The 19,186-nt window shown below is 43.0% G+C and overlaps 1 protein-coding gene across 5 annotated transcripts in view; it reads right to left on the bottom strand.

The window, feature by feature from the left end:
- Positions 1-19,186, bottom strand: part of LOC309691529 (neuropilin-2-like) — a 98,459-nt gene that overhangs the window by 17,325 nt on the left and 61,948 nt on the right. For all 5 annotated transcript variants that reach the window (XM_082509244.1, XM_082509247.1, XM_082509246.1 and 2 more), the window contains exons 12-13: positions 8,747-8,821; positions 4,593-4,757 (exon numbers count right to left, since the gene is read on the bottom strand). In XM_082509244.1, coding sequence (XP_082365370.1) covers positions 4,593-4,757; positions 8,747-8,821 — 240 coding nt within the window. The remainder of the gene's footprint in view (positions 1-4,592; positions 4,758-8,746; positions 8,822-19,186) is intronic.

The following is a 19,186-nucleotide window of genomic DNA, read 5'->3' as shown; positions in this document are numbered from 1 at the left end:
GCTGACACCTCATTCTGCTGCTCTCCATGTTTTTGCTACACTTAGTCAGCACAGCCATCGTACCGACGCCGTCACGATGCCTGTGCACGTGCGGTGTGTATCTGCGTGTGACTGCTTCCTCTACACACAATCACTCACTCAGGGTTTGTTTTTTTTCAAATTCACCTTCTTTCTCTGCACTCGACCCAAAGACGGGATAGAAAGACGAGGAGAAAGCAAAGAGGCTGAAGGGAAGAGAGAATAAGAAAATAACAAAGAGTGAGAGAAAAAAGGCTGCACTACAGTGTTTTCCTCCCATTCTGAACACAAGCATAATCATTAGCTTGCTGCTGTGTTTGGCTGTTTGTCTACTATGGCTGGAGAGTAAAAGCTTCGGTGGAGCTGCAAATAGCCTTTTTATCGACAGCCCGACACTGTGTGTGACACTTCTCGAGGAGAGACGGAGAAGAAAAAAGGGTAAAACCCCTAAAATAATATCTATCTATCTATATATCTATCTATCTGCCCATCTATCCATCTATCTGTCCATCCATCTATCTATCCATCTATCCATCTGTCCATCCATCTGTCCATCTATCTGTCCATCTGTCCATCCATCCATCCATCATCCATCTATCTGCCCATCTATCCATCTATCTGTCCATCCATCTATCTATCCATCCATCTGTCCATCTATCCATCCATCTATCCATCCATCATCCATCTATCTGTCCATCTATCCATCCATCTATCCGTCCATCTGTCCATCTATCCATCCATCTGTCCATCTATCCATCCATCTATCCATCTATCTGTCCATCTATCCATCCATCTATCCGTCCATCTGTCCATCTATCCATCCATCTGTCCATCTATCCATCCATCTATCCATCCATCTGTCCATCTATCCATCCATCTAGCCGTCCATCTGTCCATCCATCTATCTATCCATCTATCCATCCATCTGTCCATCCATCCATCCATCATCCATCTATCTGTCCATCTATCCATCCATCTATCCGTCCATCTGTCCATCTATCCATCCATCTGTCCATCTATCCATCCATCTATCCATCCATCTGTCCATCTATCCATCCATCTAGCCGTCCATCTGTCCATCCATCTATCTATCCATCTATCTATCCATCTGTCCATCCATCCATCCATCATCCATCTATCTGTCCATCTATCCATCCATCTAGCCGTCCATCTGTCCATCTATCCATCCATCCATCTGTCCATCTATCCATCTGTCCATCTATCCATCCATCCATCCATCCGTCCATCCATCCATCCATCCATCCATCCATCCATCCATCCATCCATCCATCCATCGTTGGCTAAGACAGGAAGAAAAACATTTGACAGCTTTTGCCGTTCATCGTAATGAATAATGGATTTGTAACTCAGTTCCTCACTTGGAGGCAATGCAAAAAAAGAGCTAAATTACCGTTGCTCATTAAGTACAGTTAGAGAAAAGTTGAAGTGTTTTTCTGTCGTTCTGCGTTTGATCTTGGCGAACGTACAAGGGGAGGGAATTAATTAACAACTCTCCATGGGAGGGATAGACAGGGATGTAGAATTGGCTCTGAGGGAGGGAGGGAAGTGTGTGTGTGTGTGTGTGTGTGTGTGTGTGTGTGTGTGCGTGTGTGTGTGTGTGTGTGTGCATGTGTGTGTGTGTTGCAGTCTGTTTACAAGAGTGTTTGTTCACTTTTAGGTATCTTTGTTTATATCTGTGTGTTGAGTCTTTGTGCTCGTGTGTGCATGAGTTCTTGTGGTGGTGTTTCTTCATGTGCCATCCTCACACTTGTACAATAGGCCTGTATGTGTGTGATTAGGTTTCACGGGACACAGACAGCTGATCAATATATTTCCCATCACATTTAAACACCAAGATAATTGGATGCAGCGCTATGAAGAGAACGAAAGCGAGACAGCGCTTGTCAGTTATCTCTTTTTGTCTCCATTCAGCCCTTCCTTATCAATAACTGTTCCATCTCCAACAACAACTCTGTCGATGAAAATCTCCAGGGTGAAGAATTTCAGTCGTGTCATATCTGAGATCAAAAGAATAACTTATGAGCTCTGTTCTGGTTGGATTTTCCTCTCTTAAAAAAACCTAAAAGGGCTCTTAATGACAAGGGCTGGGGATTTGATTTGCATATCGAGACAGCTTCCAGACAGGGTGCCACGCTAATGTTGCTGTAGAACAAGACTTAATGTCATGTTGCTGTCAAACATGGAGACAGGGACGCTGCTAAGTCAATTACATACACTCACAGGCGCACACCCATAAGGGTGCATACATATACGTGCGCACATTCACGAGATCCTAGTGAGCTGTAGAGTTTTGCCTTATGTCACGGCCCTGTCTGTTTATAAAGCTGCTGCTCGTTCAACCATGAACTGGATGGTTTCAGCAGATACAAAGAAAGCGTTGGTGGATGGCAAGGTCATATATATATATGTGTGTGTGTATGTGTGTGTTGGGGGGGGCTTATGCCTTGGGTGTTTAATATACAGACAGTTCCACCTTGAGTTGTGGGTGTAAGTGTGTGTGTGGAGCCCCGGGGAGAGCTGAAGAGCTAAGGCAGCGCTTCTGTCAAAGCCATCATCTGACTTATCTGACCGCTCTGGGCCGTGTGTGTGCACCTTATGGGTGTGTAGGTACAGTAAGTGTGTGTGCGATTGATAAAACAGTCCTCCTGCTCTCTTGTTAAAAATGGACGGAAAATTGCAAGTACCACTGAGGGAAACGGAGGTGAAGCCAGCGAGAATATATGATATATCAGTATGAATCAACCTCAAAAGGAAATGAATGACTTTTAATAAAAGAATAATTCAGCTGTATGTTGAAGACGAAAACACGAGATAATAAGGATTGAGAACAAAAAGACATTTGTAAAGAAAGATTAAAGGAAAAGAAATTAGAAAAAGAAGAAACACGAAGCCCGAAGTCAGATAATTACAGCATTCAAAGACGCTTCAAGCACAAAATAAAAGAGATAAGCGAAGAAGAACTGTCGTGGATTAGATCTGAAAACGAGAAAAAATAGAAAAGACCCGACAAACAGGATGAGAAAGTAACAAACTAGGGTAAGGAAAGTGAAACTGTTAAACCTAACGGTTTTTTTAAAACTCCAATTAAGACGTTGTGCACACTTTTTACAGATAAGAGTGAAATCCTTGCATCATGGTTGCTGTCAGTGGTTCCTCCCAGCACTGGGATGCATCATATTCCACCACAGGACGACCGCTTTGCTCTTAATTAGCTCAAGAAGTCTTTGTGCTGAGGAAGGTCAGACATTTCAGCGTGACGATGCTTTCTTTTATGTCTTTAAAAAAACAGAGATATTGTGAAATGAGAAATGCCCAGATAATAAGTAATGTTTTTCTGCTGGGCCTGTGGAGTTTTCAGAAAGTTTGAGTGTTTAATTAGAGGAGGAGGCCCACCCATAAATCCTTTTAATGGGTTCTAACCCTGTGGAGATTTCAGAAGATGGAAGGTCTGCTTGGTGAATTTCTACAGTGTGTGCTTGAGAAAGCCAGCAGAGCTGTAGCTATTAATTATTATTCTCCACTTGTAAGCAGTTTTATTTTGAAAATCTTAAGATCAGATTTTTTCGCGTGAAGATTGTTAAGTGATTACGGATATATGACATTATCACAATAAGAGTACAGAACACAGAAGGCATCAGTGACAACACACAGGTGGGTTGCAAAGTGGCTTGCAGAGGAGCATGTAGGCCTCAGTCACACAGGCCTGAACGTGTATTCCTCGATCGGTTGGTGAGGGGTTTCTGGGTGAAATTAGTCGTAAAGACGGCGCTCCACCAAAAAACTGATTGCGACTTGTTTGGTTGCCAGGAGACTGCTGTGGTTGCCTGTAGCTTTCATGGAAGACGTGTAAGCTCCATGCTAACCTTGCATGTTTCTAAAGGGAAACTCAGAAGGAGCACTTCTGAGAGAAGGGCATGTGTGTACATGGGGTATATCTTATTTTACTAGGTTTGAATTTGGATTTTGCTAGCGCCTAGCGAGTAGTTGGCGTCTCCTATGCAAACTATGATCGACCACGACAGTCTCGTACCAACCAAAGCAACTTCCTGCCATCACCTTCCAACTGGATGAGGAATCTCGGTTTTTCCCTTATCAACCGGTGGCTCCCGCCGGTCTCCACACCTGTGTGACTGGGGTTTAAAGCAGCTTACATAATGCTCAGTTTAACCCGACCAGATTCAAGATTTATTCAAAATTCTGTCTAAAAATGAGCATTTGTTCTTTGATTTAGACATTTGTGTGTCTGCAGAACCAAATGTCCTCTAAAGATTGTGCCTCTTAGTTTAGAGGAAGGCATTATGGGTTGTTTGTAGCTAAATGGGCTAGCGAGGTTATTCTCACATGATGTGAAATTTGCTTTGTCTCACTGAGGAAATGTCAGAATTTTTTTTTTGTGGCAAAAGACAAAATCTTTGTCAAGCAGCCAAGAAATACAGTGAGAGGACATCGTGGTGAGAAACTTTAAGAGACGGGCTCATGTTAGAATTAAAGCAACACATTCCAAAAATCACACATTTTATCCCCTCCAGTCTCCAAAGTACGTGCGTACTCACTTTCTGATCCCAGTGCCAGGTCCTGCCTTGTTCCATGAGCGCCATGCACAGTGGAGCTGCTGCTGGCTGTGTGCAGGGTCCAGCTCACACCTGACTGGGGATCAGCCGACCACCCGCACAGGCTCTGCTCAAAGCCACACACGGCCGACAGGGGCGGAGTGGTGGCTGTGAATCGAGAAAGAAAAACAGATTACAAATAAAGGTTTTAAAAGTGTCTGTTTGGGCTAAAATACTACTGATTACCACCCGACAGCTTCTTCTGAGTGCTTTTAGTATTGTGTTGGATTTAAACAAATTCTTTTTTTCTCAGTTTTCTTTTGTGAGACTCAGTCCTGTAATGGCAGGGTCTTTATTTTGATAGTGCCGTGAGCGACATTCGCATTGTGTTGAGACCAGAGGTGTGGACTCGAGTCACATGACTTGGACTCGAGTCAGACTCGAGTCATTAATTTTATGACTTTAGACTTGACTTGAAAAAATGTTCTAAGACTTGTGACTTGACTTGGACTTTTACACCAATGACTTGGGACTTGAATTGGACTTGAACCGGTTTACTTGAAAAGACTTGATATTTTACCCCAAATATAAAATTTAACATGCATATTATATAGAGATTGAAAATGTGACGTCATTCAGGGGTAAAACCGCAAAGGATTCTGGGAACTCGTGGCAAGAGGTACTAGCGCACACAGCCTTTCAATTAAAATCAGTCATACAGCGATAAAAAGAAACACAAAAATGTCAAGAAGCTGTTGTATTATTAACTGCAATAGCCGGTCGCATGACAGCCACGGGAAGCCGACGGGTAAAGAGATCGGTTATCGGATTACGTCGTTGAAGAGAAATTATTCGAGCCATGTTTCCGAAGTAACAAAGAGGCGACGGATGGCCTGGATTGCAGCCATTCAAAGACCAAATATAACGTCCCAGAACACTCCAGCTCACAGGTTAGTCTGCTCCAAGCATTTCCACAAAGGCAAGTCTTCTGTTGTAGTTAATGCGTCATTTTCATAACATAATTGGTGATATAGGTTACAAGCAAGTCTGGCGCTGAACAGAAATTGTCGCGCTATGCTCCTTTATTTATTGTGCATAAATAGTGAATTGTCCTGACACAATATTGCGTTTCGCTTCTGTTATTATGGTACACTGACAAAAACATATACTTTTATTCACAGGATAAAACAGGTTTTTTGTATCACTAATTGCCCAGTACGATTACAGCATACAATATTATTGTCACTGCTGCATTTCTGTGATGCTACCAGAAATTATTTCCACTGCTAATTAATTACCGTTGAGCTCAAAGGTCCTATTAATAAACGGTTAACGAATGTGTATTTATGACGACGATTTGTGAGACTGGTAAACTTATGATACGTACGATGGTCTTTCGTTCTACACGGTGCATTTCAAGGTCCTGCACCCATCCGTCGGTAAACTGTACCTGGGCTTGTTGCAGTGACCTGAAGTTACTAAACTTCATGAGTGTATGCACTCACTCCAAGAAGCGTATAATTATAAATATGCATATAAATATGCTACGATGAGATAGCTGACTTCATCTAACTAGCAAATGTTGTCCAGGCTACGTTGGTGATGCAGTTTTTTTTAATATGTATGATATTTTTGTCATGCGATTTTAAAGCCGGTCCTACAACCGCATCCAAGAATGACATGCAGCTTATCTCAGAACTGTCGGTGAAAATTATTCTTGGAGCTAGGTTTAATTGAGCTGCATTTTAAAGAGGTGCAATTTCACAATTTGTGTATATTTTCTAAGTTCACTATTTTGTCATGTGTTGAGAAAAACAGATTTAAAAATTACATGGTCTAATATTTACATTTAGCATAACTGCAACATGCTTTTTTTCGTTTTTTTTTTTAAAGACTCGAAAGGACTTGAAATTCAAAGTTTCAGACTTGTGACTTGACTCGGACTTTTACACCAGTGACTTGAGACTCGACTCTGACTTGCCTGACATTACTTGAGACTTGACTTGAGACTTGAGGATAAAGACTTGAGACTTACTTGAGACTTGCAAAACAATGACTTGGTCCCACCTCTGGTTGAGACGTTTTGCAATAGCGCTCAATGCAATATGACATCTTGAAAATCATACTGAATACAAATATTAGAGTAACGGAGAATAAAAGCCAGACTGAAAGAAAGAGTAATTGCAGCAGAGATAACAGAAAGCAAACACAGACAGAAAATGGACAGAAAGAAAACAGCGGAGCAAAAGGTGAATGATACAAAACTCAAGGGGTGACATGAAAGTAATAAGATGAGCACAAATGAGAAGCAAAAATGATGCTGTAATTAGACTGCAATAAGCTGCTACCTTCAGTTGTGCTGAAACAAAAAAGCAAAGGCGCTTCCTTAAACTACATCACAATACGCTCTGCATAAACTCCAGTGAGGCAGTCGGTGACCTATAGCTGTGAAATCATATTCCCAATATGTGAGTCTGTGTTTGTATGAAGATCCTCTGGCTGTGCGAGCTTATTTTCACTCAAACAGAGCTTCCTGTGGGACTATTGAATCTAACAGACCTCAAAGCCCAGAGGCCCCATGGTGCACACTGACATCATGAGTTTGACCTTAAGAGCTCGAGTGTGTGCACAAGTGTGTGTGTGTGCGGATGAGAGACGAGCAGAAATAAATGCATGCGTGCATGCAAGAAATCTGCATATGTGAGAGCGCAGATAGCATGCACTTGAATGAAGAAAGCTTGAGCGTGTGTGTGTGTTACAGCAAAATGTGAAATAGTCATGAAAAATAACCGGTTTGTTTGCATATGTTGATTTAAAACTTTTTTCCTGACAGTCAGCAGAACTTTGAAACTGACGTATTTCAGCAGGAACTTTAGTTAGCACGTGTGGCGCATATTCTGTCCAAAGTGGGGACACTTCACCCCGGCAACCAAGAAAACAGAGCTGAAAAGAAGTGGCGACCGCTGCATTTTAAGTCACAGCATGGTCTTTTTATAAACCGAGCTGTTTTGTGTGGGTACATCTTCTTAATTTGCCTTTAATGATACATTATGAATGTGTTTTAAAATAGACCCTCTACATCAGGGGTGGGCAACTCCAGGCCTCGAGGGCCGGTGTCCCTGCAGGTTTTAGATGTGTCCTTGAACCAACACAGCTGATTTAAATGGCTAAATTAGCTCCTCAACATGTCCTGAAGTTCTCCAGAGGCCTGGTAACGAACTAATCATGTGATTCAGGTGTGTTGATCCAAGGTGAGATTTAAAACCTGCAGGACACCAGCCCTCGAGGCCTGGAATTGCCCACCCTGCTCTACATCTTGCCCTATGACAGCAGGGATAGACTCCACCCACCCTGCGACCCTGAACCTGTGCCGATATGATGTGAACTCGGTCACATCACCAATGCCTCCAACGTGGATTTTGTTAGGATGCCTGGGTCGTTGAGTTTTGAGTTTATTATATTATTTATCATTTCTAGTCTTTGGTTTCTTGGTTAGAGTTCTGCCTTATGGTTTACTGTTCCCTCTGTTGCAGTGCCTGCCTGTGAGTCTGTGTCTTTAAGTTCAGTCTGTTTTACTTTGAAGGTCCATGTCTTATGTTAATGTATCTGGTTTTGCTTCCCCTGTTTCTTTACGCCTGATTTGCCCCAACTGTGTTTCCCTCCTGTTACCATTCCCTGATTGCCCCCTCTGTGTATTTAAGCCCTGTGTTTCTCTGTGTCGCGATCTACCCTCATCTACCCTTATCTTGCTGTGTAAGCGTATTTTGTGTTCTCAGTTTTGTTACCCATTTGAGTTCAGCATTAAAGCTGTTTAAGTTCACGTTTGTGTCCGGAGTCTGCACTTTGGGTCCTTTTCCTGCCTGCACACAGCCGTTTCATAACAGATTTTTCATACTTTATATGTGAAAAACATCAGTTTTGTGTGCCTGGCACAAACGAGTGGACGTGACACCGGACAGATGAAAACACGCTTTTAAGAAAATAAGAGGTGAGAAATTCACGTCGAGGAGGCGAAAAAGGTGAAAATTTGTGTCTAGAAACACAAACCAATAGATCAGGTTGTGACGGTTTCACAAACTGTGTGTGTGTGTGTGTGTGTGTGTGTGTGTGTGTGTGTGTGTGTGTGTGTGTGTGTGTGTGTGTGTGTGTGTGTTTACCAGATCTCATCACAGAGGTTGTCTGTTCCACTCTAGGTGTGGTGGGGGTCACAGTGTCAGGTACAGTGGTGGTTTCTATCAACACAAAAAAATAAACACAAAAGGTTAGAATAGAATTGAATAGAATAGAATAGAATAGAATAGAATAGAATAGAATAGGCAATAGATAATTTGTTTTATTGTTTTCTCTCCAAGACAGTCAAACGCTTTGGGGTCCTTAGGGAGTAGTAAAGCGCTATACAAATACAGGCCATAATAAGCAGAGACAACGCTGGGCTTGGAATAACTAAATCTGAGCTCGTCTTGTTAAATATTCACAGTTTGCTCTGCGACTGCTTCGCTGCACAGTGGAAAAGAGTAATATTTTAACAGTGCAGCTGTGATGTTTGAGCAAAGCCAGGCTTTAGACACGGCGCTAACTGACGATGCTTTAAATTCTCTTCGCCGTTTTCGGGGGTTGACGTTTGTCGGGATCCAGGCAGAGACAGAGCGAGCTGATGCAGTGAGCTGGCACTCAGCTCAGGACTGTGCCACACCGCTCTGTTTATCCACTGCAAGCTGGCATGCACGCTCACACAATGCTATGATGATAGATGCTGCACTCACACTGACCTTGGAGCACAGCAGCGTGCATCGAGTGTATGATAGATCAAACACACACACACTCACAGACCTGCAGAGCAAAGACGTCAGCATTCGGGTATGACAGTGTAACCCCGAAACCTTCTGGTCTTAATAAGCAGTTTTTCTACTGCTGGTTAAGATTCCTTAAATGGCAATGAATGCTTTCCCATCTCTCTCCCTCACACGCACACACACACACACACACACACTGGTGAAAGTAAGTGTGTGTCTGCGTGTTGACGTAAGGGAACAGAAGATTGGCTTGCGTGGCACAAGCCAGACACCACAAACCTCTCACCAAATTATTCTCAGAAGCTACTTTTTTCTTCTGTTCGTTTCGTGGCTTTTCTTTCTTTCCTCCCTTCATATTTCTTTCCTTCTTTCCATCTTCTGTCTCTCGTTTGTCACAATAAATCGGACCAGAATCGGCTCTGCTTCGCAAAACCACTATTGCCACCACAAAAAGCTCTAAACACACATAAACACACATGCTCCCTCTCTCTCTCGACTCTCCTGCACAGAAGTGAAATCGTACCCAGTCTTGTTTCTGTTTTACCACAACCGCAATTTTCGTCTCCATAACTCTTTCCCTCGCTCTCTCTCTCTGTCGTCTCTCCCTGAGGTATATTTCGATTTCTCTTTGCAGCTCTTTCTTCGTCTCTTCCTGTTGCTCTTTCTCACTCTCCTCCACCTTTCAGCACTTTTCTCTGTGCTGTAACTCTGTCCACTGTTATTTGATGTAGATTCTAATCATTCAGTTGAATCTCAGACTGCTGCAGATTTGCTTCGAGTGTAATTGTTGTAGATATTTCCATGACTCACGCGGTGATCTTTCTCTGTGTGTATGTCTTGTTTAGTGTTAACTGGTAACCTTTGCAAGCCTCTGCTAATAGCTTTGAGTGCACTGCAGTGTTGGGGTTCATCCACTCTAATGTGTGTGTGTGTGCGTTACTTTGAGTTGTTTACACAGTCCACTCACAGTCAAAGTATGCACGATTATTATGTAAGCCCAAACACTCATATTGCTCTTTCAGCACAGACACACGCGCACGCTCAAAATTAGATATTAACATTTAATAAGCAGCTCCCAGCTGCTGACATTAAGCTGTTTTAATTTGGTGCCCTTTACCACTGTAATTAGCCCCCCATGTTGAGGGGAGAGAGGGAGGAATAGGAGATGAGAGGGAGACACCGAAAAGGGAACATAACCCTTTCCACCTCGCACCACCAATTTCCTAATTAGTGACCACACACAGCTCCAGTCAGCCTCCTATTTCGATCTCCATCTCCTCTCCACCTGCCTAATTCAATTTGGCTCTCCTTTCCTCCCCTCTTCTTAACTCCTCCTACTCCTCATCCTCTTTTTCAATCCACCAGGTTCCTCTCTGGATCAGCTGTAAAGATCAGAAATAATTTAAACAACTTAATTTAATAATATTTTTAAAAATGTTGTTGCAGGAACTTGAACTCTTACTTGCTGAATGGAAATAAATGGCAGGACAAATACAAGGTGGCAGAGTTCAGTCACTCGTGGGAAGATTGAAACTGACGTGCATGAGAAAAACCAATCCTGACGTACATATTCTGCAGATGGGTCCACCAGAGCTGACTTACAGAAACCTGCAGAGACCCTCCGACTCGATCTTTTCCACACACAGACGCACACTTTCTAAACTGAAGAACAGAAGGTGTCACAGGCCCAAGGGCTCATTGTAAAGCTGCTGACTGAGCAAGGCAAAGCGGAAACACAGAGACGAAAACTGTTCAATTATGGAAAGAGCTCTGGGTATAAATCTACCTCTGTCAGCCTAAAAAATGACTACTGACACTGTGTGTGTGTGTGTGTGTGTGTGTGTGTGTGTGTGTGTGTGTGTGTGTCTAAGAGACAGAGAAAGCTGTTGCTACTCAATTATTGGTGACATGGTGCACGTGTGTAAGTATGGAGGGGATTTCCTCCACTTAATGACTGAAAGACTGAAAGGCATGCCTTCCTTACAGACGGAACTTGCTAACCTGTGTGTGTGTGTGTTTGTGTGTGTGTGTGTGCATGTTTGTGAGGACAGAAAATTGGCGTGCTACTATACTTGTGGGGCCCATCAGCCACTTATGAGTATGGTGATCGCTTTGGGGAAGAAGCTGTGTGGAGAGCAATGGCGTCTTCGGTGGATCTGTTACAGTTTTTGCTCGTTGCCTGAACACTATAAACCCATGCTTAGACTAAAGTAACACAACTTGAAGCTTTTGTTACCATACCCCAAACACATGTACCCATACCTTAAACAAAAGTGCTGCTTTGCACTCTGGTTGCAATTATGCAACACACTTACTCCTTTATGCAACACACATGGTCCTGCATACTACACTCTATTTCATACATAAGACACTTCGTTCAAAAATGAAATTTCAGGGTGCCATTTGGAAAACACATGTATCCAAAATACAAAACACATCGGGTAATTGCAACCACTCAAATATACACCTGAAGGCACTTACTTGCAAAACTGAACACCAATTAGCCAACCACAAAAAGCCCTCAGTTTAGCCATTTCAAGAACTTTGCAAGCATGGATGGAGGGAGAGCAAGAGGAAGAGGAGGAGGAGGTCAAAGAGGCCATGCACGGACCTATATTTCTGATGATATAAGAGCAACTTTGGTGGACCATGTCATCAACCACGGCCTGACTATGAGGGAAGCTGGGCAGAGAGTCCACCCACATCTAAGCCGCTTCACAGTGGCATCTGTAATAAGAAAATTCCGACTAGAAAACAGGTCTGTCTTCATCTCACTGCCTTCTACTCTACTCAGATGGTTTTTATAGTACTGTTCTACAGTTACCATATCAAGTGTGCAGGGTACTGCAGGGTGCTAATGCTCCTTTTGCAGCCAAAGTGGTAGTTTCTGTGAAACATAGCATGATTACTTATATTGAAGTACAGTGTTGTACAGTGGATGATACAGTGTATACAGTAAAGTACTGTAAGAAAAATAAGCAAACCGATGACAATATGTGGTTGTATTTCTCTAGAATGACTCGAAGACCTTCTGGGGGAGGACGCCAACCCCTGTTCACACAACGGCAGGAACTTGCTGTTGTGGACCTAGTGAGGGCAGACAATGCTATGCGTCTCCACCAGCTATGAAAGCAAATACTTGCAGACAGGCAAGTGTTCAACAACATAAACCATGTGAGCATCACCACCATCAGACGCATCTTGGGAAAACACAGCATCACCATGAAGCAGCTCTACAGAGTCCCATTTGAGAGGAACAGTGACAGGGTCAAAGGACTTCGAGCTGAATATGTACCATATCAGTACCACATGAATACATTCTGAGAGCTACACAGGTACCTGTGTGATGGGGTGAGGGTTCTGTATGTGTAGCACTGTAGTGCAGTAATATGTTCTCTTTTTTCTTTCTTTTTTTTACAGAGAATCTTGGCCATGGATGGAGCTGCACAGCCTCATGAATTCATTTTCATTGATGAAGCTGGATTCGACCTGTGCAAAACAAGACGACGGGGTCGTAATGTAATTGGCCAAAGGGCAATTGTGCACGTTCCAGGGCAGCGCGGGGGAAATATCACATTGTGTGCCGCCATAAGCCTTCGAGGGCTTCTGCATCATCATGCAAAACTAGGTCCATACAATAGCCAACACATACTCACATTTCTAGATGCTCTCCATGATATAGTTGTACAGAACAGACCAGATCAGCCCAGGTTTGTGGTGATATGGGATAATGTCAGTTTCCATCGGGCTGCTCTGGTCCAGGCCTGGTTCTCCAACCACAGTCAACTTGAAGTGGTATGCTTGCCCCCTTACTCACCATTTTTAAACCCTATAGAGGAATTTTTTTAGGCTTGGAGATGGCGTGTATATGACCGCCAACTACATGCCTGCATGCCTCTTCTGCAGGCAATGGAACAGGCCTGCGGCAACATTCAGGTGACAGCAACCCATGGATGGTTTTGACATGGAAGAGGATATTTTCCCCAGTGCCTAGCGGGAGAAGACATTGCTTGCGATGTTGATGAGGTCCTGTGGCCAGACCCCAACAGACGGCGGGATCCATGAGCCCACGTATGCACAATTGTCATGATTTTTTGTTTACAGTATAGTGTTTTTTCTATTACTGTATTATGGGTTTTTTGTTTTTGTTTTGTTTTTTTGCTTTATCTGAATTCATGGTACTGCAATGTACAATATTGAGTAGGCCTATTTGCTTTTTTGGTTGTTTGCAAATGTGTCTCCTGAAAATATGCCTTCTGAATGAACAATGGAAATCAAAGACTGCAGTGCTTTATATAAAGTAGACTAGTGTGTTCCCCCTGCTCTGTAAGTGTTTGCATATGATGCAAGTATGTGTCATTTTGTCAACAGAGTTACATTTTGACAAAGGAATGTTAGGTTTTGATAGCAGAGTTTAGGTTTTGAGAGTAGAGTTTCAATTTGGTGCAGATGTGAATGGTATATTTCCCAGTGTTGTGTCATGTGTACTTGTGTTTAGGGTTTTGGCACAATGAGCAAAGTTTTGCAAAATGTGTTCAGGCAACGGGCAAAAACTGTAATAATAATAATAATGGATTGCATTTATATAGTGCTTTTCGGGGCCCTCAAAGCACTTTACAATACCACTATTCATTCACTCTCACATTCATACACTGGTGGAGGCAGCTACAGTTGTAGCCACAGCTGCCCTGGGGCCGACTGACAGAAGTAGGTGGCAAGTGAAGTGTCTTGCAACGACCGAGACTGTCCGAGCCGGGGCTCGAACCGGCAACCTTCCGGTTAGACGACAAACTGCCAACTCTTTGAGCCACGACCGCCCTATGCTGTTAGTCCGATATGCAAATTGGTGTGGGTCCAGAGCCGGGGGGAAACAGGTTCTGATTAGAGATGGCACGATACCACTTTTTTATGTCCGATACCGATACCGATATCATGAATTTGGATAGCTGCTGATACCGATATGAATCCGATATAGTGTGTTTTTTAATCAATAAAACGTTTTTTTAATATCTTGCTGCATTTTGTATAAGTTCATACTCAAGTTTAAATAAATAACAACACTAAAGCTATTCTGTTAAACCTGTATGTAAAAAATACACTGCGCCCAAAATATTTCATAGTTCAGCAAAACTGGTCAATCTAATAAACTTAAACCTGCACCATCCTCCCTATTCTGGTATTTTAAAGAGTAGTTAGCAGAAATATTAAGCAACCTAACTAATAGGGTTGCAAACTCCCAGCAAAAGAAAATAGGGAACCACCCCCCACCCTCCACCTCATGATGCTTAATCGATGTAATCAAATTTAATTTGATGCAGGGGGGAAAATGCACAGAAATAAATTATTTTTCAAGAATAATTAAATAGATTCAACATCTTTCTTCAACAGAACTGCAGAATTCACAGATGCTACCTTCCCAAAGGAAAAAGTACTATAGCTTAGTAGGGTATATTAGACTTAACAGTTATATATACAGTAATGGCCTTCTATATATTTTACATCAGATTAAAACTTTGGGTGTAAGATTCGGATAATTATTTATTAAACGCTCGACATTTTAAATGAGAATAAGAAAGAAAAGTATGTCTTTGTGCCCCCTTTTCCCTGTTAATGCCCTATCGGCCCCCCTGGCTAAACTTTGCTAGATCCGCCCCTGCACAGTTACCAGCCGTCAGCTGCGTAGAAAAAGATCCTCGAGTAGAAAGTAATATTAAATACATTCTAACAACAGCTGATCAAGCTTAAACGTGCTGCTGTTGTTCAGCTGCTGGTTTCCTCTTTCTGGTGCAAAGTGGGCCAAAAACAAAGAAGAGAGCCGATCAGCTGATCATTGATCAGTTTCATGATTGAAGTAGCAGCAGGAGGGAGAGAGAGAGGCAGTCGCTCCATATATCTGTTGTTAAGCTTAATGTGGGAATGCTTTACAAACATTCAGAGATGAACTTACACACTTGCTTTACTTCTCTCTGGGATAACTTCCTCGGAGATGAAATGCTGGGAGGCTACAAATACACACGGCCGCTCCATCACGTGATGCATACTGCTGCGACGTGCTACGGTTATGAGCCGAGTTACGCCGTGTAGCAAGTTTTGTGAGGTGCTTTTTTGATATTTAATGGATCGGATTACATTTTTTATTTCTCGCCGATATCCGATCCAGTAATTTGGGTCAGTATCGGACCGATACCCATACGTAATATCGGATCGGTCCATCTCTAGTTCTGATGCGCTCCAGAACCAGTTTCTCAAAGCACTTGGTGATGACAGCATTATACTTGGAAGCAGATAAAAGTAGAAAATCTGATCCTAGTGCTGTGCAATGAGTCTAAAGCAGGGGGCTGTTAAATGCTAAAATATGACATCACATCTCAGGTGATGTTGGAAAACATCTGAAGGCCAAATCAGACAACTGTTCTTAAACCCAGAGCTGTGGCTTGTTTGTACTGTATGTGACTTAAGCTCATTATGACTCCATCTGTAAATGAGTGGTTTGGAAAATGAGGTCTTTACAGCAGCGTATGATTTCCAGACTAAATTGTACAGAAAGCTACCAATTATATAATATTTTTAAATTATTTTTTAATGATAAGTGCTACAGTGGACCACAAGGTTTCACATTAGTAGACAGGGAAGGGGAGTTTCTGCAAAAACTGAGCACATGACTGTGGTTAAAGAGCTGCCAACAATCAAACTTCTGGTTAAAAGGCAGAGCCATGAGCTTTGCAGCTGAGAAGCAAAAGCACTCTTCATGTCAGGAAACTACAGACAGTAAATTGCTCATTAGCCCATTGTGCAACAAAGCACCACAAGGTATACGACTGTAATTGTTGCCTTAAGTGTCAAGACAAGTACGACAACAACTGAGATGATAAAAAGAAGCTGCTGGCAGTGAATGTGTAACTACATCAGTGAAACATGGTGAGCTACAGAGAAAATGAATTTAAGTGTGGAAAGAAACATTAAGCTAAGTAGGCCATTAGGATCTATGGAGAAGAGAAGGACAGCTTTCTCGCTCACCAAGCACTAATAAGCTGTTGTCTCCTTCCAAGACTCGGGCGTGGTCGGATTAAGCCTCAGGTGCGGCACATGATAGGCTGGACGTACGGTTTGGGACAAGGGCAACATGTTGTCTTACGTGAGCACAGAGGTTTATGGCTAAAAAGAAATGAAATCATTTTTAAACATAGCGATTGAGAGCGAGGGCAGTATTCGTGTAGCCCTCCAGTTGGGCTTTTGCATAGTTTGATGGATGGAAGGATGAGGAAACAGAGGGGAAAAAGAGAAAGGCATATTTGAGAAACACTGAAAGGCATGCTGAGCCAAACTTAAATATTTATATTGGAAAAAGACGAGCTTTCATTGCACACTGAGCCCTACCTGCATATACACACAGGCATCCGCAACCAACCTGGACCGCATCCTAAGTGTTTCCATGTGTGAGATCTCAGAGAGAAGGGAAGGAACAGATAAACTGAGCTGTCCTGAAGTAAACAAATCCCTGTTGTGTGGTTAAAATAGTTTAGATTGCTCAACACTTAACAGTAGAACATCACTGTGAGCTGCAAACTTGGCCTTTTGTCTCTGCTAAAGCATAACCCCGAACTGAGAGCACAGCTGCAGGGCATTCGGCTTCTCCGCCGTGGTGGACAATTGATTTTTTGTCGCTCAGCCTGGTGCATTGTGTTATCAGACACTCTGGAACATGGTGTGGTGCAAACATTTAGAACAGCTATCCCTGCAGGATCTTAAAACTGATTGCTGTTTATTTTTACATCCCGGTTCTTCTGTAGACATTGTGCACTACCTGAGTCTGTTGTGCACTGATTAGATGGACACAAGTTTGAGTTTTTAAAGATGAGAGAGGAAGAAATCACAAGTATAAAAACAGAGAAGAGAAGGTGGGGACTCTGGAGAGATGGAGTGTGTCTGTGTCTTGTTGCAGGAGCCTTGGCAGGACACAGTGAAACCTGCAGAAGCCACAAACATGAACAAAACCTCTCGCAAACCTTTTTTCCATTTCTGCTTTTCCATAAAAAAAAAAAAGACTTTGGACAACCCGGTTAGAAAAACAAAAATCACAGTGACGTGTGCAGCTCTTTCCCAGTATCTGAATACTATTAAAACATAAAATAACCCAATCTGCATACTAGTTATTGTTACTGGAAGCGGCATTGCATTCATAACCACTTTCATTTCTTCAGTGAAATGAGAAAAGGCAAGAGGAGCAGGGAGAGAGAACAGTGGGTGTAACTGAGGACACATCCTGCAGATCACATGAAAGTGTCTGGACTCAGGCCATGGCCCACATGTGAATGCAATCAGCAAAGCTGGACCTAGCACACACACACACACACACACACACACACACACACACACACACACACACACACACACACACACACACACACACACACACACACACAGACTTGGCTAAATCTGAATGACTTGCTGGAAAACACCTCCAGAATGTCTTTAACAAGGACGATCAGCAGCGTTCCCCTCCAGGGTGCCACTGTAACGACTGACGTGTGTTTTCCTGGTCCAACTTCTCCGCGTGTCAGTGACTGACAAAGGAAAAGTTCTTGGCCATTAGTCGCCTGTGCATATTGCAACACTCGTCATAAAGTCACAGCCAGAGTTAAAGCTTCCTACATGGAAATTTAATGCCGTACGCTTTGCCAACATTCAATCCACATTTGCACCGGGATTTCTCACTCAGGACGACGTGCTCTGTTCTTTGGACAGTCCGTCAAACCCTCCCTGCTCGACGTACTTCCCCACATCCTGCAGAATTTCACACAGCACTCTTTTAGAGTCCATATTTTTAATAAAAAGACATAAACCGTACATAAAAGATACATGAGGCCAATGTAACATTATTCTGTGAAGCCGCGAGCAGAGCCATTTATGCCGTCGTCGTCTTGGTGACATGATAGGCAGGCGGTGGCGATCAGGCCAAGAAACTGCAGGAGAAGTTCACGGTCACAGCAAATCAGCCACACGCTGCTCTTTCCTCCTTTTTTAATCGAATGGGGATCATAATTTGCAAAATGAACACTGTGCAGACACTCATCGAGATCTGAGCCCATTGACTTCTGATGAGTCGCCCCCTGCTGACCATGAGAAAGAGTGCATGTTTGTGGCTCTTCTTGCAGAGCTGCAAGCCATGCTTATCCTTCATTTACAGTCTGCGGTGAAAAGCAGCATTCATCAGCCACAAGTGAGGCTCCTATCGTGCTAATCATTGCCGTTTTGTTGGAACATAATAATAAGGAAGCATAATTTGTGTCGCAATCTGGTTGGCGGTATTTTAAGACTTCCGTGATCCCGAGAGCAGCAGCAGCAGCTGAATAAAAATAACGCTGTTATTAAGCACTCGGAGGCTCCGGACAAAGGCCGCTTTCACTCTGTGTCTGTGTTTGTCATTGTCTCCATTATTTTCCTCAAGCACCCCGCCCATAACAATGTAGTTATCAAATGTGATGAGAAACTAAGCATGTATTTACACAACTAAAACCAAACTCACATCTTTGTGCCAAACAGGTGGTGTGTGTGTGTGTGTGTGTGTGTGTGTGTGTGTGTGTGTGTGTGTGTGTGTGTGTGTGTGTGTACGTGCCTGCCAACAGCTAGGTGTGGAGTGAAAGAGATGAGAGTGTAGCAGATGTTCTGATAGCTCACTCATTTAAAACATGAACAAAACTGGCAGCGTGCGAGCTCAGAGTTCAGATCCAACAGTCGGGGTTACGAGACCTAAATTACACGTTGCCTCCGTAGCTAGCGTGAATGATTAGAACGAGTCCCGCA

Source organism: Aulonocara stuartgranti (genome assembly GCF_965226115.1).
Source record: "Aulonocara stuartgranti genome assembly, chromosome: 16".
Lineage (NCBI taxonomy): Eukaryota > Metazoa > Chordata > Actinopteri > Cichliformes > Cichlidae > Aulonocara > Aulonocara stuartgranti.
Note: the sequence above shows the minus strand (reverse complement) of the source record. Positions and strands in the feature narration are given on the sequence as shown.